We start from the raw sequence: 23,479 nt of genomic DNA, 5'->3' as shown, positions 1-23,479 counted from the left end.
AACTATACCGTATGTGTTATAAATCAGATTAGTAACAGAGTAACAGTGACTGACGTACCTATATGACTGACGTTCTCAAATATTTATTTAATCTAACTGGCCATGGTGTGGTTTATAAAAACTCATAAGACACGTTAAGCTGGCTGTACACGCTGGCCTAGCCAAAGTCAAATATAAATGCAGATAGCAATATTGTAATAAATAGAGTTAGACCAAGGAAAGTCTGCAACGATTTTGATAGCATACGCAGTGCAAGTGTTAATTATACGTCATAATTTCATTTCGTTTAAAATAAGACGCACTGCGAATGCTATCAGTCGTTGCAGACTTTCCTTGGTCTAACTCTAATACTATCATTTTTAGATTAAGAAAGAGTTACCCACATGAAATGTTATTTTAACACAGTGCCAAAAGCTCCATTTACAATATAAAATAAACATTCTTAGCGCGTTCTTGACAGTGAATAAGATAAATCAAAATTACAAATCTTATTCTCGCTGAGCTCTAAAAACCGGCCAAGTGCGAGTCGGAGTCGCGTACATTACATAATTTTTAACAATGTATATTTTTTATGTGAACGTGAGTGAAATGTCTTTTAAAAACCCGTAGGAGTCGGATCAAAACTAAGTAATTAAGCCCGACTTACGCTTGACTGCACAAAGAACTATTTTGTGTATTTTTTTTCAAAATTTTAGGCTTAGTAGTTTCGGAGATAAAGGGAGGGGTGGTCATTTTCTGGCAATTTATCTTAAATAACTTCTAAACTATTAATTTTAAAATTACAAAAAAAATTGTTAGAAGAACTTTACTTTTTTCTTTTACCCCCCAAAAGTGGCCCCCATGCTTAAAATTCATTTGTTTACGTTACCTGTCCGTCTTTGGGTCACAAACTTACATATGTGTACCAAATTTCAACTTAATTGGTACAGTATTAGTTTCGAAGAAAATAGGCTGTGACAGACGGACGGACAGACATACAGGCAGACGCACGATAAGGATTCCATTTTTTTCTTTTGAGGTACGGAATCCTAAAAATAGAACTTAAACCCTGGAAAACCTCGGTAAAACAGATCCCTATGCTTCGTTTATCTACATTTATCTCTGCGGACGAACCCATTCGGGTGTCGCAATCTGCTGGGAGATCCGCAGATATTACTATACTACCTACTTTGACGCTAAATTGACGGAAGCACAATCTGATTTTACAGAAACGTGGATAGTTATTGCTATGACTCAATCATTTAGATTATTATGGTACCATCGAGCTGATCCGATGATGGAGAGAGGAGGTGGCCGTGGGAACTCCGTGATAAAACAACGCACTATTTGTGTTTGGGGTTGCTAGAATTGTCTCGATGAGTATTAGTTGCCTGTGGAAAGAAAAGTACAGCCAGCGATAAAAGCTTCTACCAAAAATAAAATTTTGACAAAAACTTATTTAAATAATAAATTTATAAAATGATACGATCCAGCGGGCCCTTAGGTCGACGTGTCCCATCGGTACTTGAGCCACCAGGTCTTAGTCATACCGACGGTAAATGGCCTGATGGCCTGACTTTAGTACCATGGGAAAGGGGACGGTGTTTAGTATGGGACACTACGTACGTGCGTCAGTACCTTCGCCGCCTCCCACATCAGCCGTACCTCACGCGTCGCCGGAGCGGCACCCGAAACTCAAGCAAATCTAGGTAAAGTGCCAAAAATATGCTCCTCTCTTCCCTGGCTACATATTCGTCCCTTTCTCTGTAGAAACGGCGGGTTGCTGTGGAGCCGTCGCGAAGCGCTTCACACGCGATTTAGGACGTCGACTCAGAAAGCCCTCCCCTTTCTGTCTCCCCTCCGAGTCGTTCATTGTGCAAAGGCTGTCCGTGGTAATCCAGCGTGGAAATGCTGCGAGCATTATCGGCACCTTTACACCGGGAACGGCAGGGAACGGTTAATTTTTTTTAATTTATAGTTTTAATTTTTATTAGTAAGCTGTAGTTGTAGGTAATTTAATTTGCAATTGGCATCATTTTTGATTTTTTTTAAATAAATAATAAGAGGCAGAAAACGTGCTTTCCCAATTCTTTATTAAAATAGCTTCATCTATCTACTTCAAAAGCTACAAAATCAACAACAAATAGGTACCTATAGTTTGGGACGGTCCAAACTACTTTGGGACCAGCAGTTTCGGTGATATCGATATAATCAGATTAAGTAATCACTACCGGGAATAGTCACTATGGGCAATGTCTATCCACAATTTGATGATATTTTCCCAGATGGCATGTTATTAGCAACTTACTTAAACGACTAAACGCTCTTTGAAGCTTGTTGAACGAAGGTTGACCCAGAAAGACTGCTGCGAACACCGAAATTAGAAAATCATCTTTGTCGCTCTTGCCATGTTGGAGTGAATGGAGGTGCACGAAATTTAGATTTTCGAAGTGAGCCCAGCTTTCCTAGCATGTTTTATAAGATTGAGCTTGTTGGTGGCTATCGTCAAGGTAAATTTAATCACCATATGAAAGCGACGATAGAGCTACGGCTAACGCTTGTATTGAACAAATATCAACACAAACTACACTGATCTATACAGGAGTAATACAGAATATTGGAAGGACCCCCGACGGATGAAACTACCTATCTTAAGTAGAAAAACACACAAAAAATGTTATTATTTAAATGCTTAAAAGAGTAAATAATTTTATTTTGTGGTAAATTATTTGATATTAACTAGTTAGTCAACAAAAAAATACACTTGAAAATGAAAACAATACACTCCTTTTTTGGGCAGTCGTGTAAAAAGAAACTAAAGCAAGGCCTACTTAAAAATTCATCGGGTTCTACTAGAACATTCTTTATAAGTACCTATACCTACTTAGGTACTTCCTTTCCTTCCTTCCTTTAGGTAGTAAAGATTCAAACTTTTAAATCATAATATCAGCAAAAAACGCGCTGGTGATGGTGATATGGTGTTACCATAATAAAAACCGGCCAAGTGCGAGTCAGACTCGCGCACAAAGGGTTCCGTACCATTACGGAAAAAACGGCAAAACAACCACGTTTGTTGTATGGGAACCCCACTTAAATATTTCTTTTATTCTGTTTTTAGTATTTGTTGTTATGGCGGCAACAGAAATACATCATCTGTGAACATTTCAACTGTCTAGCTATCACGGTTCATGCGATACAGCCTGGTGACAGGCAGACATAAAGACAGACAGAGGGACAGTAGAGTCTTAGTAATAGGGTCCCGTTTTTATTTTACCCGTTAGGTACGGAACCTTAAAAACCACACTCTTGACGTGATCTGACATAGAAGCCGATTCCACCATATAAATTGACATCAATTTGATTTCTCCTTTACGTAATTATCTCGTGTATCTTTAGCCTGACATATGCGTGCCAGTCATGTATATACAACTAACAAGCGCGTAATAAAATAAGTACAACGCTACCAACGCGCCACGGAAAGATCCATAGGTTGTTAGTAATACTTAAACTAGGGAACTTATAAACTAAGTGTTAGTCTAATTGTAACATTTACAACATTTACTATACAATTAAGAGCTAGCCATAAAAACAAAAACAAACAAATACCTACTTACTTACTTTATTAATTTGTACTGCCTATTACAATATTAGCCCAGTGCCTTAATATAGGGCAGTCGAGGCGTCCAGCTACCATCCTCAGGATGCTGTTACTGCTGCCTCTCACTCGTCTCAGCAAATAGGCTACCCTCTTCCGTCTGATGGCATGGAAGCCATCCGTGTGCGCCTCGGCAAACATGCCTGACGCACTGCAGCAGCGAGGCAGCTTTAGCAACATCCTGCTAAAGCATTAATATAAAATTAAGCATTTATATAAAATTAATCCATAGAAAGAGGAGCAAAGACATAAGGCAAATAACTGGCGTAATCGATGCATTATCATTTGCACTAAAAATTTAAATGAAAATGGTGTGGCTATACAGCACGTATGCATAAAGACAGATGGGCAAAAATAACCATCCTGTGGCGGGGCCCTTCGGGGACGCGGAATAAATGGAAAGTGAAAGAAAAATGGCTCAACGAAATCGTGGCTACAGTGCAGCCGGTCAAGACTGGTCATAGAAGGCCAAGGACAGGCAAAACTGGCTGAATCTGGAGAAGGCCATCACCTCTACAAAATACTTAATTAAGTATATACCTATTTTTTTATTATTAAACAATTTTAATTTGTTCTGGTGTAAGATTGTAGAGAATGAATAAAGGCTTCTTATTTTATTTATTTTATTATCTTATTCGTACCTACTTATATTTCGATAACGGATTTTTAAAAGTCGATTACCGCTCTTAAGGATAACTCACATTAGACCGGGCTGGGCCCAGGCCAAGGCGTGAGACGTCATTTTCTATGACGGCTGATCGGTGATCACGTGATGCTTTTCCATATAGAAAACGAAGCGCCGAAAGCTACGGCCCGGCCCCGACCCGGTCTAGCGTGAGTCATCCTTTATTCGGCATTGAACTTTTATATGTAATTATATCTATCTCTACCTCCAACTTCACCTACATGACAAAATAGCTTTAATAATAAATTAAAATAATTTTCTTTTAATGTGGGTCATCGTATTTGCTTGCAGAACAAGCCAGTTAGGTCAAATGATGATGCTGAGTTGGGTCCATTTCGTAATACACACTTAATGATTTCTTCTTTTCTTGCTGTTGTTGTCTGTACATGTGTTGTGATCGTCATGAATAAATATCTTTTATCTTTTTTTATCTTCTATTCATGCATCGTATACCTAAATATTTACAATTTAGCAGATCTGTTCGTCAGTATAAATCGTATTGTAACGTTTGCAACAGACAACAACCGATAGCGCTCAAAATAGAATGGCAATACATAAATCGTTGCAGCTTTGCAGCTAGTGCCGCTTGCGAATTGAAATTATTTTAAGGAATTTAAATTAATTATCTGACGTTCAATATTTTAATGTAACGTATGTGTATTTACCATAACAAAGTAATATAAAAACGTATTCGTTCATCAGATTGTAGCTATTAATAATCATATGAGAAAACTTAAAGTATTTTTCCTAAAAAAGATGACTCTAAAAACAATATTGTATAATTTATTATCACAAAACAGATTAAACAAATGATCATAAGTCTAAACTTCTAAAAACAACATTTACATAATAAATATTTATTTTGCTTGATTGGGTTCACAAAACTTTTTAGTTACTATATTTGAGTGCGATTTAAAAAAAAAGAAAATTCGTTTTTATGTAAAAACTTTTTAATAGAGATAATAGTCGCTCTTTTCGGAGCAAGGTGCTTAAATACTTATATAAAAAGAAGTTAATTCCTGGTGAGATCGAGGTTTTTTCTTAAAACTTTTAAGCGATAAAGTAAATAGGAAAGCACATATTATAAGGCTACAACAATGAATGTACAAATAAGTACCTACTCTATTTTTTTTTATAGGCTATCCGTGATTCACTTTCATATTGTTATTTATTTACGTTAAGTACATGTACAGATGCAATATTCAGTGTCCCTCTAGCTAAAATGGTATGAAAAGTACTTATTATCAATAAGTTTAGGTTAAGTTTAAGTTATTAATTTTAGTATCAATAAAATTATTAATATGATTACTTATTATACCGTAAGACTTCAGCTCAAAAGCTCTCGAGATTTCAGTCATTTCAGTCAACCTCTGGCGGCAAAAGAGGTCGGACGCTCGCCTCGATCGCTTTCCCACCAAAACAACTTTTCGATCGGCGAAGCATAAGATCAACATTCGATTTGTATCCTATGATTAATACGAGTTTCCCACATTAGAATAATTAATAACAACTTAGTAGTTACTGGCCATTACCGAAAAAATAATGTGATTATTAGTGAAGCGTTACCGTATAAACTGTGAATTTTAAGTGATGTAGTTTCACAGTTTGGAAATATTAAATGCCTGGTAAGCTAAGTTTTTGTGTCAAGTGGCACGCCTTACAAAAATGATTTTATGTTTATCCAGTGCATAATATGTAAGAAATATAATAATGCACAAACCCTTCAACTACCGAACACAAACTACTACAAAACAAGTATAAACAATATAGGTATAAACATGAAAAGAAACCACAAGTAAAATCTTCTAAAAAAATAATCATTTCATTCACTACATTACACAGTACACAGTAGGTACATAGTAAATAATTATGTTTAGTTAATTTTATGTGAAAGATAGGTATATAAGATTGAAAATTCTTGCTTATTAGAAGTATCTTCTACAAAATTCTTATTCTTATAGATCCTTTTTTTAGGTAACGTATTTTATAAATAATAATGGAACTATTCTATCTATTGACACAAACACAAGTACGATATTTTCGCACTTAAATGTACAAAATAGCTAAATTATTAAGCTATACGATGCTGCTAATTTATTTAGAAAATAAAATGATTTTATTACAATCTTTGCCAATTCACTGCATATTTACTTATTAATCAAAACATTTTTGCAAGCAAAAAGGTGGATATGGAAAAAGGTAAGTTCCAAAAATTTCATAAATGCCAAAAATACGAATTTCATACTTTTTTTAATTTATCTTTGTATTTAAGTAAATCTAAAATGATATCTTGTACAAAAAATATTATAATTATTATGTATAAGTTATTAGATATTATAAAAAAAACTTGTCAACAAGCACAGCGAGTAGTCCAAACAAAGCGTTGCGAGGGTGACAAGGCACAAGAGGGTGAACTTACAAACGTTGGTGCAAAGTTAAATCTTTTCGCCTCACCATCTCGGAGAAAATAGGTACTAGCTATAAAACTGACATCAAAAAGGATAAAATAACTGGCAACTGATACGTTTGAAATCAGTGCCAAGCCAAATCTTATGGTTCCTCTAGATACGATGGGCCATCATACACCCTGGTTCGATAAGAAAAAGCTACCTAGCTAATTGCCTTGCACAGATTATTACCCTTTAACGTGTTTTAAGCCAATGAGGATGCACAAACTGAATTGGTATTATTGAGCAGGAAGTGCTACATAAGTATGTATTTAAGTACAATGTGTCCAATATCGAAGTAACCTCAATCTGCCACTGTAAAAAGGCAATTACTTGAAGACAAAGGACTCAAACGCAATATCTTCAGGATGTAATCGTTAACGGGCGATTATTCCGTAAATAATAAAGATATCAAAAAACATTTAATTAATATCGCATTCATCGCATGAAAAAGATGTTTCCATTAAATAAACACAGTTATAAATGAACCACTCAAATAACTAACAATACGATAATTAGGTATAGTTATATTACTTACATTATTATTTTATTCATTTATTACATTCGGATGAAAATAAATCTAGAAATGAAAAAGGCACAATAAACAACTGTTTTAATGATTTAATTAACTACATACAAATAACTACCTATACATAGTCGTGATGCTAGTCAAATTTAAATGTTTAATGTTAATAGTAAATGTACCTACCTACTTCATATGTTATCAAATTGTAAGGCTCACCTGGCATTGTATTGTCCTAGCTCTAAGTATACTGTTTTGCATGGTAGGTTTTAATTAGTTGTATTGTTTAACATTAGTATTTAAGTTTTTGTTACTAACACATCCATGGGCCATGCCTGAAATAAATAATTATTTAATTTAATTTTAAGTTACTCATTCAGTCAATCAAAACACATTTCGACCTATTTTGGTTTCGATTCGAGATGAGATTGATATCTTGTATCTTGTATTGTCTAGTATAACTAGGTACGTATAAATTATAGTATGTAGGTATTAGTAATGGCATAAGCGACTTCTAAAAGAAATATCTGTGGCAGGCGAGTAAAGCCGTTTGCAAACATGAAATTCTAATGGAAAACCCACGTCAAAGTCAGCCGGTATGAAAATGAATTGGCGTACCCGTGTTAATGGGAGAATAATGTGAGCGTGTCCGTATGCACCTGTGCTTCTTTTATTGTATGTGTTATGGACAACACTGATTATTGTAGAACAATCAATTTTCATACATCCGCTTTGCAATCGTTTTGCTAAATACATAGGCAACACTGAAAGTACTTAGAAAGGGCCATTAAATCATTTTACGGTTTAGACTCACTTGTTTTAGTCACTGGCGAGACATGTTTCGGAGAGCCTCGGTTTAAATTCGATTAGAAAGGGCCACTTAGAGATCATAACATAGGTATAACAGAAAAGGCTTCATTAACCACTTAGGCCCACTTGCACCATCTCACTAACCCGGGGTTAGCCGGTTAAATCGTTAACCCAGTGTCAAATTGTACTGGTAACCATGGTCTCCAGGTTTAACCGGTTAACCCTGGGTTAGTGAATGGTGCAAGTGGCCCTTAATGTATTATTAGTTACTATCTACTTCGTCTGCGTGGAATGACTATACACATGTTTTTTTTTAAAACTCGATTAACTTCGGGGTATGGCATGGTAATAAGTACATTTAAAAACACCGTCATCATCATCATTCCAAGCAGACGAAGTCGCGGGCAGATAGTAACTAATAACACATTAAGTTTCACATAAAATTGTATACCTATTAGTACGTTAGATACGATTATAAAACTGAAAGTTTTTAAAATAGAAAAAACTGTAGTATAATTCGTCATTCTTCATTTTGTATATGTGTTCAGTAGGTGATAATGCTTTGGGAAACGAAAGAGAGGATTATAAGAATCCAATTAAGTACTAGCCCATTTTCTGCCTAATCGATCACAGTGGAAAAAAGAGAAATATCTGTTACTCGTACGTCCAAAGTAGATACCTATTGCCTCCGAACCACAGAAATAGATATCTATATGCTCCGAACCCCAAGACAACCGATCCTACTCGTACATAAAATTCATTGGAACCATCCTATACAAACAATATCCCGCTCTCTTCCCCAAGTACCTACCATTGCCCGAGCAGAGCAATTCGCTGTTAATTTCATTTCATCTTGAGCTCTTTTAATCTTACCTTTTTCGTTTTTCATTAAACGTCCTTTATTTTGGGAAATTGCTTTTGATTTTTCGAACTCTGTAGTAGTATCTAGATGAGTAGTGGGATTTGTAAAATGTTGCGCCGGGGGAAATTTCATCCTTATCCTTATCTTTTGAACACAGCTACGACGCGCCGGAGGCACAAACATCGTCACTTCAGCCCTGCAAGCCGGATTTCAACACATATACTACTCGTAGCAATACGTTCCCTTTTTGAGATGAAACTGCCCGCGGAATTGATGCCTTTTTATTAGCTAACATGTAGGGGCTCGCAAGATTTTTGAAATAAATATATAGGGCCCGAAAAACCGCATACGGAGCTTGTGCTAATAGCCGTCCGTATTCTTTGGAGAAAAGCCCCTTTTTTTCAAGTTCCGCACCCAAAGTATAAAAACGGGACCCTATTACTAAGACTCCACTGTCCGTCTGTCTGTCTGTCACCAGGCTGTATTTCATGAACCGTGATAGCTAGACAGTTGAAATTTTCACAGATGATGTATTTCTGTTGCCGCTATAATAACAAATACTAAAAAATACGGAACCCTCGGTGGGCAAGTCCGACTCGCACTTGTCCGGATTTTTATAAACCGATCAATCAAAATGTTATCGATGTTATCGATTTGACTTTCATTACGCGATATCCTATCTACGGGCAGTATGTGCAATGTGCATGTTTCTATATGAACCAAATTAGTTATTCATTTTCGGCTGTTGCATTAAGATACCGAGACGAGAACTGAGAAGGGCGATGCAAACTTTATTTATAATCTTATTATGAAACGGTTATGGATATTATTATCTCTCAGCTGTCAACAGTGACATTTCAGGAAGAAGAAAATTCACTGTTGACAACTAACAGAAGGACCGGTTCGAGCGCAATCTTGATAGTTAGCCTCATGATTAATTCCTTTGTTTTTTGCTCATTAATATTGTTTAGTGTAATATCGATAGCTTATTATCAGGCATCGTAAACTGCGAGCAGAATCCATTGAAATGACGTATGACAACGACTTGACTAAGTAACAACCCTAGTACTTCAATGGATTTCGCTCGCAGTTTACGATGCCTGCTTATTATACAGTAAACTATGTGGTATTAAGGTATTGATTGTGTGGTGAGCAGTGAATGGAGAATTAATCTTGAAACGCGTTTAACCTTTTCGACGCCGTGTCAAACACTAAAGCTGTCATCCAGACGCCACGTCAACGAAGTGTCAAAACTTAAATTGAACTTTATGCATCATGCACGTACACATACATGTACATGCACGTAGGTCTATGTTGCTCTGTGGACTTTGACCGATTAATCGGTCTTTCGGCGTTGAACCTACGGTGCGTATATATCGGTCATTGGCGTGCAAAAGGTTAACCACAATTTTGAAGTCAACGGCCGGTAGTCCACGTGCTTCTTGTAAAGTCCAGCTATCGCTTTACAAGAGCCAAAGAGGATATAATGGGATAGAGCGGTACTGACATAGTAAATTTTGTAGCCACAGTAAATTCACTGCCATCTATTGACACACGATTAAAACTAAAAATAAAAATATCAAAAAATGAATTTATAATATAGATAAATGTTTTTTTTATTTGCAATATTTGCATTGATTATTTTTATATTATTTCGACCCATGTTCTTGCACTGATATGCGTTACAATTGTTAAATAACAAACCAAACCGTCAACGCCATCTATACGAGAGTAGGCCAAAGGTAGTGGCGCCATCTGATCGAGAATCAAATTTTCTTGATTTTCGACGCACGTTTTTTCCTTAGAGGGTATCCATCTATTACGGAGTTATATCTATTTTTGAAAAGAGCTAATGAAATCACCGTCCACTGTCTTATATTTACTAACCATACAATTTTAGTTACATTTAAAGACCTGGATACTGGCGTGTGGCTGGATAATGGTCCCACTGAACTGAAGCCATAATTTTAAAAGAATGAAATGAACTGAATATGTTATTCCATAAAATCATAACAGGAAAGAACTATTAAAAATTTCACTCGTGTCTGGGGCGTGGGGTTGGTGAAAATTATGTAGGTACGTTTTTCCGGGGCTAATTCTCCCTCTTTCCGTTTCCACCCTGTAGCATAACAATTCCACGGAGAAGTATGTAACTTTTATTACTTATTCGTAAAACATTTTAAACGATTGCAGTAAATAAATACTTAGTAAAGTTATAATAATTTTCAGATGTCAGTTATAATCACGTTACAACTTGCACAAGTATTAAACTCCTTTTTAAGAGTCTCCGGCAAGCTCGGCCGAATTTCACCTTCCCATACAAACGGAGTTCCGCTCTCATTTTAAAACTACGTTTTGGATTTTAATGAAACTTTGCACGTACAATGACATGAGGTATATCTAGATCTGAAATTGTGACGTTTTCAATCAAAAGGTACCACATGGTCGGTTGTCGATAAGGGTGATTTCAAATTGAAGCTATATGGAAATAGCGCCTTATTGACAACCGACAATAAGTACCCTTTTGGATGAAAATGGCACAATTAGTTTATATAGCTCCAGTTTATAAAACAAACGAAACAGAGCAAAAACAAGTTTTGTATGAAAAACGTAAATTCGCTGTATTTTTTTAACTATGGTATCTGAAGCTACATAGACTAATTTCAGACATAGATATACCTTATCCTATTGTAAGTACAAAGTTTCAGAGGAAACTAGCTACTCGTTTTAAAATGAGAGCGGAACTACGTTTCTATGGAGAACCGAGCTTGCCGGAGACCCTTAATAACCAACTTTTCTATTACCTACTAAATATTAACGTTGATGTTAGCTCGGTTATTTCGGCCCAACCTTTAACGACTAAGTTGACACACTTATGTAAGTTTTGCGAGTTAACAGTCTGTTTTTGTAAAGTTAAATCCTTGTTTCAAATTATTAATATTGTGGGATGCCCAGAGCCATTACCTAAATAGTTTTTGATATTGTGAAGCATTGATATTAAGGATGACTCAGACTAGAACGAGCCGGGTCCGGGCCGTGGCGTTCGATACAATTTTCTACAGAAAGCATCGTCTGTCATAGAAAACGAAGTGTCGGATGCCTAGGCCCGGACTCGGGCCGTTCTAGCGTGAATCATCCTTAATGGATTCGAGAAATTTACAAACTAATACTGATTACTTTGCAAGTTTCTTCACCTTCACATTAAATAGTAGATTGTTAACCAAGGGTTGAAAGTTTCTGTCGAGGTAGTTTAGCGGTCGAACGCAGTGAGATATCGAATGCAAGGAAACCAAAAAAGACAAGGACATTTTGCAAAATCAGTAATTAAAGTACCTAATAGACCTACGGCCATAATTTTTTCCTGCCAGCCAGGCCGCCAGCGTAATTCGGATCGGCTTGACTCCTTGGCGCTGCGTAGAGATGTAGCCTCGCTCTGCATTTTCTATCGCATGTATAAGGGGGTGCTCTGAAAAATTTCCGCTTCTTTCCGCCATCGCCCTACGCGACAACATTTCCATCTTCACCACTTAGATGGTTGGCAGTCCTCAACTGTGCGTTTCTCCAGAAACTTCCTGCCCCGCACAGCTAAACTGTGGAATAAACTGTCGCCTGCGTTATTTCTGGACCGATACGACCTTCAAACCTTCAAGAAAAGGGCGTACTCCCATCTTAGAAACGCACTTGCAACCCCTCTGGTGTTGCGGGTGCCTATGGGCGACGGTAATCGATTACCATCAGGTCATTCATCTGCTCGTTTGGCTGCCATATCATTTAAAAAAACGACGGTCAACCGTGTAGCAGATGGTTAACAACTAAATTGTATTGCGCCCTAACCAATGTCAAGATGACCTTAGTGAGGTGGACTCTGGAAGTATTACTTTCGTTAAAGGCGCTTTTGGTCCAGGATGAGATCAAGAGTTCGAAAGTAACTATATGTATTTACGTACATTTCTTATGAAAATGAAAAAAATGAAAAATGTGATACGTGATATGGTTCGTAATGTTCCCCTGCTTAACGAAATCGGTAACTCGATATTACTGTGACACCCTATCAGATCAGCTAAAAATAAATTCCGTTATCCATTTAATCTCCCTTAAAACATAATGTTTCCACTTAATGCTTATCGTTTTTATGATTTTAATATCGGCCGCTGAACGCGCTGCACTGTTATAGTCTGAGCTTTTTCTAAAAAAAATATTGAAGACCTGATTTTCTCAGATCCTGGTGTTTTTGGGTTCTTTCAACTCAGAATCACTAACATATTCAGTCCTGATTCTAAAAAAGTGTCCCATTTGGTGCTACATTTTTTCGGACAAACAGGGCGAAGTCCGCTTGGAGAAAAATGAGTCACTTAAGAAATTATTTTGGCAGTTGTATAGGCGTTTTAGCCTGCAAAAAGGCGATCAAAATGTGAAATGATTCCCTAGTTAGATATTTATCTACAATTTTTTTTCTTAAAGTGTTTCCGCAAGCAGCGATGTGGTCGCGCAAGCAATCAGTGTGTAGCGCGGTGAGCGACGCGTCGAAGGGCGAAGATGATCCGCTCAGCGGTGGCCTACAGCTCTACCCCTTCGCCATCGCTCTGCGGGTGCGGGTGCTACAGGTACAACACTTCCAATATTATTTAATTTCCAGCAAGCCGCAGTAGTAAGTTTTTCGGGCAAAGAGTGAAGCGAGCTCTGCAAATAAAATCACATTTTCCTGCACTATTACATTACCATCACCCACCCACTGAGCGCAAAGCTGTATTCTGAAGTGCCAGAAAAAGAATAAACTTAATGTAATGTTACAGATCTCGAGGTCACACTTTTGCTGGCACTTCAGAATTGAGCAATAATAATAAATTGACCACGCAATGGTTTGTAACCCTGTTTTATAAATACATAATAAAATCTCATTTAAGCCAATTAAGAAGGTTGAAATAATCTTCTTTAATACCAAAGCTTTCAAACGGCATTTTGTTTAGATCGTGTGCGGCATCGGCGGAATAGTGGTGGGAGCGGTGGGCTGGTTGGAGGAGAGACAGCAAGTCGAGCTCGGGCTCGGTGTACCAGCGGGGGGCATCACAGTGCTGGCGGCAGGTACTACTAACTACAATACACTGTTCAGTGTGTGTGCGGCATCGGTGGAAGAGTGGGGGCGGTGGGCTGGTTGGAGGAGAGGCAGCAAGAGCTCGGGCTCGGTGTACCGACGGGGCGCATCACAGTGCTACGGCAAGTATAACCACTACAATAAACTATTCAGAATGTGTGCGGCATCGGTGAAATAATGGGGCGGTGGGCTGGTTGGAGGAGAGGCAGCAAGAGCTCGGGCTCAGTGTATCGTCGGGGCGCATCACAGTGCTGCGTCAGGTATAATCAATACAATAAACTATTCAGAATGTGTGCGGCATCGGTGAAATAATGTGGCGGTGGGCTGGTTGAAGGAGAGGCAGCAAGAGCTCGGGCTCAGTGTATCGTCGGGGCGCATCACAGTGCTGCGTCAGGATAACCACTACAGTAAACTATTTAGAATGTGTGCGGCATCGGTGAAATAATGGGGCGGTGGGCTGGTTGGAGGAGAGGCAGCAAGAGCTCGGGCTCGGTGTACCGGCGGGGCGCATCACAGTGCTGCGGCAGGATAACCACTACAGTAAACTATTCAGAATGTGTGCGGCATCGGTGAAATAATGGGGCGGTGGGCTGGTTGGAGGAGAGGCAGTAAGAGCTCGGGCTCGGTGTACCGGCAGCGGGGCATCACAGTGCTGGCGGCAGGTAACCACTACAATACAGTGTTCAGAATGTACACTGTTCTTAATTGCTTCCTTACACATAATAACACGGCCACGTTTTTATGCTAAACACAACTTTATTACATGTAACGATGGTTTAAATTTCAATAAAAACAAGCACATAACATCATTAATAATTTGTTAAGCACAAGTAAGTTCTGAAGGAACATTTTTGTTAAGGTCTAGTTCTGATGATGGGTTCCATGAGGTCCAACTCCTTAAATCTTGATAGCTTAGATCCAGAACTTGAAACAGAAGTAAAACCGACTTCAAACGGGAAAAAATAAAATATTATCTCGTTTTATATGCGCTATCAAACTGATAGGTTTGAAGTCGGTGCCAAGCTAAATAGTTACAATACTGGTTCTTTTGTTCTTATCAAACTATACTAGGGTTGGCATTCGGTTTGACGGCAACTTGACGCTTTTAAGATTTGGCTTGTCACCGACTTCAAACGTATCAATTTGCTTGCGCATATAAAACGAGATAATATTTTATTTTTTCCCGTTTGAAGTCGGTTTTACTTTTTTTTTTAAGATTATTTTTTTCCAAACTTAGCGTCACTTTCCCCCGCCCGTACTATTACCGCCGTCCTTTGGTGAGGTTTTACGAGCGCCCTGAATTTGGAGTAAGTCCTGTGTGGTTATAAAAGGGCCTCCCGGCCTTTTCATATAATTTTGATTACTTGGATGACATTATAGTCAGCTCTTTTATTTATGTGATGATTGGTATGTGCCTAAGAAGAAGACAAAGAAGACAAATTACGTTTGTTTTTTATAACTAATCGGCATTTTAAGAACTTGGCTAACATTTTTTTATTACAAAAATTTCATATTTTGTGATGCGGGAGTTTTATGTATACTTATTTCTTAAAGTAGTTATTTAAAATATTAGGAAGAGGTAACTTGACTATCTACGGCTATTTTTTCACGTCACGGTTGTCATGATCATGACCAACAAATTAATGCCATAAAATAAAATAAATAGGATGAGATATTCCTTTTATAAAATAGAGAACGTTTAATCGCAAAATTAAATCTTACCGATTTTTTCCATAAAGCATAAAGAAATATATTTTTTGAGGACGGTTAAATTATGGCGATATAAAAGTCGGCAGTTCGATTCGACCTAAGTGAAACAATGTTAATGTGCAGGCTGGGTTTGAGTTTGAGCCTATTTTATGAGGAGAACATGAGTAGCACAAAGCCAAAACTGCTCCGTAAATTTAATGAAATAACTAGTAAAGTGAAACCAACCATACACGATAATGTGAACTATAGGCTCAATTAAATAAAATCGGGCAACGATCGTTGTCAGTCAAATGAAATTAGCAAAATTAGCAAATTCAATATTACGTCGGCTTAGAATACGTTTGTGCCGTACCTATCTATTTTTGAGCAAAATCGTTTTTTAATGATTCCCAAAATAACAAAAAATATGCTATAATTGACACTAATCGGTTTTTGAAAAAACTTACTTTTCAAAAATATTGTGCCATATCATTTTGTTATAGGATAATTATACTTTGGTAACAGAAAATTATCACAAAAGTGTGACATATCCAAAACTTTTGTGTCATATGTCATACATTGTACGTTTAACCAAAGATAGATATAACTCCGTAATAGATGGATACAGTCTAAGCAAAAAACGTACCTCGAAAATCACGAAAATTTGATTCTCGATCAGATGGCGCCACTACCTTTGGCCTATTCTCGTATAGATGGCGTTGACGGTTTCGTTTGTTATTTAACAAATTTTACGCAATTAGTGAAAGAACGTGTCAAAATAATATAAAAATAATCGATGCAAATATTGCAAATAAAAATAAAAAAAATATCCATATATAAATACATTTTTGATATTTTTATTTTTATTTTTAATCATGTGTCGATAGATGTCGATAAATTTATTGTGGCTACAAAATTTACTATGACAGTACCGCTCTATCCTATTATGTCCTCTTTGGTTTAACATTTACTCATCGAAACGGATATGGCAATAATAAAAATGTTGTTATTAAATGATTACCACTATATTCAAAATATTTGTATGGTACTATAAATAGTAAACATATGTGTCTAAATGATAAATAAGTTCAATATTTCCTAAATGTAAATCTTTTCAAAAAATATTTTTTTTTTCGAATTAAAATTATCGTGAGACATATTAACTTAATTTTCTTTTTGCTTCTTTTCGCTATCCTGCAAACCAATGTAAGTGGCGTATGGCACAAACGTATTCTCACCCGACGATATTTGATGCCAATAATCAGTTTGGAGTACCTACTGTCAAGGACTTTGATTATCGAGGCATATGGGCATGCGTAATATTGCACACTCCAATTAGCTTTTTTTCAGCTGTGTTGGGCTTTTTTTAGCCCAACACAGCTGAAAAATAAGTCCATGACAACCATTTTATGGGTGATTTTGAATCCGCTTAGAAATACGAGTAATTAGGTTGTATTTTGCGCCAAATTCCTACACTAACTTAAAAGATGTACCTCTTAGTTAGGCGCAAAAGATTTAGGCGTACTACTAGGCGCCTAAGTTATCTATTGATAAATAAAATTATAAACCAATATCGCAGTTCGCAGTAAGATCCTGTTAATCTTGCAGCAACTTCAGTGTACTACAGCCGAGGCTTCGGCGGCTGGCCGTCCTCACGGGCGGGCGCGCCGCGCGCGTGGGGCGCCCCGTGGCGCGCGCTGGGACCATCGCCCTGCGCCGCCGTGCCTCTTACGCTACTGTGGACGGCAGCTCTAGCAGCCCACATTGCCATGTTGGCTTTTTGTATCAGATCGCTCTTAAATATCGGGTAAGTACCAGAAATATAGGTACTACACCGCACTGCACCGCGTGTGCTGGGATCTTCGCCATGCGCCGCCTGTCTTTTATCAGTTGGTTTAAGCATATTTTAACATTTCATTGTCACCAAAGTTGCTAAGAGTTAAAAAATACGGTTGCGTGACATGCGTGAAAAAAGTTTTCAATTATCGCCAATTAACGTCCAGTTAATCTTTTAATTATTTTTGTTGTTTATAAACTAACTATATCACCACTATTGTGTCAAATGATCGATATATACGATATTTCGGAGACGCCACCTGATATCCGCGACGTAGCAACGATGCCGCAGTGCCGATCGTAACATGCGGTTCCTGAGCACATCATAGACAGCTTATATGTTTGTAGACTGTATATATAAAACAGTGTATGTAACTGTACATAATTAGGCATTATGCAGCAGCCACATAAACTAATATTAAAATCCTACGGCTTTGAGAAGAGGAATATTATTGAACCCGACTTGGACTTATTAACCCAGAGACACATAATGTATAGTTGTTTAGTTTTATGTATAAAAAACTACTACTACTGCTGTGGCGCGACGACCCGAAGTGGATCTTGGCCTCCGACACCAAAGACCGCCATGCTACTCTGTACAAAAAACAGTGTATGTATAAAAAACAGTGTCCTCAAAACTAAAAGTCGCCAAGACTCCATAATTATGCATGAAGTACCTGAAAATAGATTTAAAATGCGAGCTAAATACTAGGTTACCATGTTGACGGAATCGTATTTTCTCTGATCTGGAACAAACGCAATATAATTCGTAAAACAAACGGTTTCAAACTGAAATACTATAATAATTAATACCTAGACGGTAAACTGTATAACAACGACATGATACTACTTCGAATGATCAATTAAACGATTTAAAGCAGCAATAAGTCTCAAAACAAGAAAGATCCACTTAATGGCGCATTGTAGAAAGGCCACGCATTGTTTACGCGAGCCCAGGCGGGCGGTTCCTTTATTTATAGACGATTGGATCGCATTTCTACGGTTTATTAGTAAATTGTTTGGCTTGATGGACAATTCCAATTGAAAACTCTATGTTCGAATATTAAGCCGCCAGATGTACCTATAGTAGTAGTAGTAGTAGTAAACACTTTATTGCACAAAACAAGTACATAACACAGAGAAGATACAGTAAATGTGTACAACGGCGAACTTATCCCCCTAAGGGATCTCTTCCAGCTAACCTTTAAGTAACTGAGAGAGATACAAACGAAATTGTAGTCAAACTAAGATAACATGTACATGAAGGCAAAACTTTAAAGAAATAGCTAACCCTAGAAACATAACTAAATACAATACGATGCATTAGGTGCAAAGGCAAAACAAAATAACTACAGATGTATTTGTTTCTTAGTGTAAAAATACAAGGTGTAACAAAAATAGTGGGGATCCGTTTAAGGGCATATTCGGTATCGTGTTCCGATTAAACAAAAGTAGAAGAAAACATTATTTGACGCAAAACATTTTTGGCCTTTGTATGGAGACTATGGAAAGTTAGCCAACTTGGACGACCTGCCTATAGATATTTTTTTTCGCGTCAAAAAAAAATTCTTTCAATTTTTCCTAATCAGAACATGCCTTTGCCCTTTAACGGATCCCCACTATTTTTGTTACATCCTGTATTGAATGAGAAAATTGAAATGATTATTTAAATATTTCAATACAATTGAAATAACCAATTATATAATTGGTTGTCAAAACTAACAGATTGGATAGAAACTACTAAATTTATGACTACGTCATATATTTTACCTACGAACGATTCAATGTCGAACCCCCTAGATGTGACTATAGTTACCTACATAAATTAGTCGACCATTATTTTTAGGAGACAAAAATCTGTCTGTTCAAGATCTATCCATTAGGTATTTACCTGCAATCAAATAACAAATGGATGCCACAAGGATTCAAACTAATTTTAATCAAATGACCCAATGAAAACCTAATAGATACCGATTGAAGCACTATTTGTGTAATGAAGTAGCTGTGGATATCAGCGTAAAGCTAAGTGGGTTTCATTACAGTAGGCACTAAAACAAACATTCCTATTCCATTCAATTTGCCTACAAGTTCTACTATCAACCATGGCCGGGGATTAGGCAAACCCTGAGCCGGTTGTAATGTAAAGTACGTAGGTAAAACGGATATTTAGATCCTTATTTGTCTTTCAAGTTCCCAGTTAGTCTTTGGAGAGCTGTCTGTTGTTATTAAGTTGGAAGTGATATTCACCAAACACTCTCGGGTATCGTAATTCTAAATAATATATGAAACATTTTCAATAGGGTCTTATTTACCCGACTTTGAAATTATTGATAACGATGTCAGAGCCCTGTTAGCTACCTGTCGTAATCGAAAGTCGGCTCTTTTTCAGCTGTGACACTTTTAATCATACAATGGATTTACTGTAACAGATGCGGTAGCAGTACGTGCATAGGTGTGGCGGGCGCGCAGTTATCCGTATCCGTGTCGACGCTAGCGGCTGCTGTCTTTATGCTGCAACTCGACCTGCGGTACGATGCGTCGCTATCCCCGCCTTCGCGCCACTCCGACATGCACACCTGCACTGCTGTGTCTATGGTATGTAGCTGCTACTATCTTGCTTCAGCAGTTAACATAAAAGCGTCTCAGTGTCGACGCTAGCGACTGCTGTCTTTATGCTGCAACTCGACCTGCGGTACGATGCGTCGCTATCCCCGCCTTCGCGCCACTCCAACATGCACACCTGCACTGCTGTGTCTATGGTATGTAGCTGCTACTATCTTGCTTCAGCAGTTAACATAAAAGCGTCTCAGTGTCGACGCTAGCGACTGCTGTCTTTATGCTGCAACTCGACCTGCGGTACGATGCGTCGCTATCCCCGCCTTCGCGCCACTCCGACATGCACACCTGCACTGCTGTGTCTATGGTATGTAGCTGTTACTATCTTGCTTCAGCAGTTAACATAAGAGCGTCTCAGTGTCGACGCTAGTGACTGCTGTCTTTATGCTGCAACTCGACCTGCGGTACGATGCGTCGCTATCCGCGCCTTCGCGCCACTCCGACATGCACACCTGCACTGCTGTGTCTATGGTATGTAGCTGCTACTATCTTGCTTCAGCAGTTAACATAAGAGCGTCTCAGTGTCGACGCTAGCGGCCGCTGTCTTCATGGTGCAGCTGGACCTGCGGTACGACGCACTGCTGTTTATAAATATAGTACTTTTATGTATTGCAAGTAGAATATATTTATCTGTCACGATTTTGAAATGAAATGAAAATCTTTATTTTCAGGCAACGAATACTACTACAATAATTGGCCCATAAATTAGCCTTAAAAATAGCATACATATTATTCTAAATTATTTATATCCTAAAACTAAAATAAAACACACAATTATGGCTATTAACATTTAATTCCCTATTATAAACATGCTATACACTTAATACAAAATTAATCTTTCAAACGCTGATTAAGAGTCTCCGGTAAGCTCGGCCGAATTTCACCTTTCCATACAAACGGAGTTCCGTTCCCATTTTAAAACTACGTTTTGGATTGTAATGAAACTTTGCACTTACAATGACATGAGGTATATCTTGGCCAGTTTATAAAACAAACGAAACAGAGCAAAAACAAGTTTTGTATGAATAACGTAAATTCGCTGTATTTTTTTAACTATGGTATCTGAAGCTACATAAACTAATTTCAGGCATATATGTATACCTTATCCTATTGTAAGTACAGTTTCAGAGCAAACTAGCTATTCGTTTTAAAATGAGAGCGGAACTACGTTTGTATGGAGAACCGAGCTTGGAGACCCTTAAGTACCCTAAACTGTTTTAAAGGTATGTTTGTTCGGGATTGTCCCGAACAAACATACCTTTAAAACAGTTCTGTCAGTTAACACTCGTCAATGTTAACTCAATCTTCCTAAACTTGAATTGTGGCTTTCCATCACAGAAGGGTCCTTATGCTTCAAGTGCAATAAAGTCCTTTCCATCTGAAATTCCAACAGAAGGTCCTTATTTCACATGAAGCATAAGGACCCTTCTATATGGAAAGCCACAATTGTTCTCGTCCAAATCTTTTGAAAAATTTGTTAAACTTGCTTAACAATGCAGACTGAAAATACCAAGTTATAATATTAAAAAGGAGCTAGAGACTTCTAATTGGAAACTTTACTCCATCCACGGACATTAGAACTAGTAGTTACAAATTATGATAGGATAGCACTATATCAAAAACTAGTTTTATCTATACTCTTAGCTAAGTATATGTATAGTCAGTAAATGCGCAATTCGCAGACACGATATAAATATTACAGTACGAGTACGAGAGTCGAGTCTTACGCGGTTTTCACGCTGATTGATGCTAATACTTATACATACGCCGTTCCGGTGTTTGAGCAAAACAACGATATGCACGCACACCGGAGCGACGTGCGGATCCGCAATTGTAACGACCGTCTTACCTATAAATAGCTGTGTTAGCCCATCACATGGTTTATGTTTTATGTTGAACGGCAGGTGCCGCTGACTTCGGTGGCTGTGCACAGCGGGAACAGCGGCGACGCGGACGGCAGCCCGTACGAGAAGACCAAGGATGCTCCTTCGCCGCTGGAACCCACCTGATGCAGTAGCGCCTAAAGCCATTCCACGCGCGAGCTTGTACATACATCGGATTTCTTCCTGCAGATAAATCGAATGAATCGAGTGAATGTCTCATAACGATATGTCGGTCACAGAAAAATTCACTGCACCATTTCCTAACGCTCATGTAGTGTGTGCTGGCTGTAAATTCTTAAAGGTTGCGCTAGCTTGGGCAAGTCAATTACTAACTAGGCGAACAAATAACTTGACCTCAAGATCTGAAACAACTTGGCGTAATCAAAGACCGTTCTTATACCGGTTGGTCCAAGAAGTCAACTCGCCCGGGCTTCAAACGACGGAAAGTTGCTGGACTTAAAACTTCAGAGCTCTGCAGGGCTTTTAAGTTAAAAGCCCAGCAGAGCTCTGAATAGTCAATGTGGACTTTCTTGCGTAGCTTTTGACTGAGACTGTATGTTTGTATGTAGTTCTTACTATCAGTTACCAGAATAAAGAGATATTTTTTGTATAAAGTGTATTCTTGATGTTTTAAATTATGTATCATAATAAATGTATACAACATACCTCTATTTAGACCCATGTGTTTGGATCATTATTGATGTAAAATTAATCGTAATATAAAATTAAAAGAAACTTTATAATTTAGAACGGATAATAATGAAAGATTAAAATAAAAGTATATAATTATACTGGTATACAATTAAATAACTGCCAAATGATAAAATGTATTTATCGAAAATGTTCTCCTGTAAATACCCGTATTGTATTTTTTGTATAAGGTAAGTTACAGCAACAATGTAAAATTCTGGACCTTGTATGTAAATAAACGTTTTACTTAACTTATGTTACACTGCTCCTTCTCCATGTCATATACGATACGTATGTAATCGTACGTAACTAAACAAATTCGTCATTGAGACTGTAAAGGGGCCCACTGACTATCAGTCGGCCGGACGATATCGGCCTGTCAGTTAGAACAAAAATTTGACAGTTCCGAACATCTGACAGGCCGATATCGTCCGGCGGACTGATAGTCAGTGGGCCCCTTTACCCAATAATATTACAAAAAAAACTGTATTACACTGATTTAAACTTTCACGATTTTTACTCATTATTATTTACAACGACGGGACTTAATCGCGTAAAATAAGTTTTAACTTTACCTCCGACGTTTCGAGGACGGCGTTGTCCCCGTGGTCTCGGAGAAGACTGGCTAAAGTTGACATCAACATCTTCTAGGCGCGCGAGTTTTTCGAACTACCCGCACTTGGTCTTGTTTATTAACTTGAACGTTTTGCGA

At 37.7% G+C, this 23,479-nt stretch overlaps 1 protein-coding gene across 1 annotated transcript; it reads left to right on the top strand.

The window, feature by feature from the left end:
* Positions 1-6,508: 6,508 nt before the first annotated feature.
* LOC134750090 (uncharacterized) lies at positions 6,509-23,012 on the top strand. Its single transcript, XM_063685186.1, has 6 exons — positions 6,509-6,518; positions 13,390-13,565; positions 13,929-14,043; positions 17,351-17,549; positions 20,008-20,173; positions 22,099-23,012. The coding sequence occupies exons 1-6, from the start codon at positions 6,509-6,511 to the stop codon at positions 22,201-22,203; spliced, it is 771 nt and encodes a 256-aa protein (XP_063541256.1). The 3' UTR covers positions 22,204-23,012.
* The last annotated feature ends 467 nt before the right edge of the window (positions 23,013-23,479 follow it).

The sequence above is a fragment of the Cydia strobilella genome, chromosome 2, assembly GCF_947568885.1.
Source record: "Cydia strobilella chromosome 2, ilCydStro3.1, whole genome shotgun sequence".
Lineage (NCBI taxonomy): Eukaryota > Metazoa > Arthropoda > Insecta > Lepidoptera > Tortricidae > Cydia > Cydia strobilella.
The sequence above is the reverse complement of the archived record's forward strand: the minus strand, read 5'-3'. Positions and strand labels throughout refer to the sequence as shown.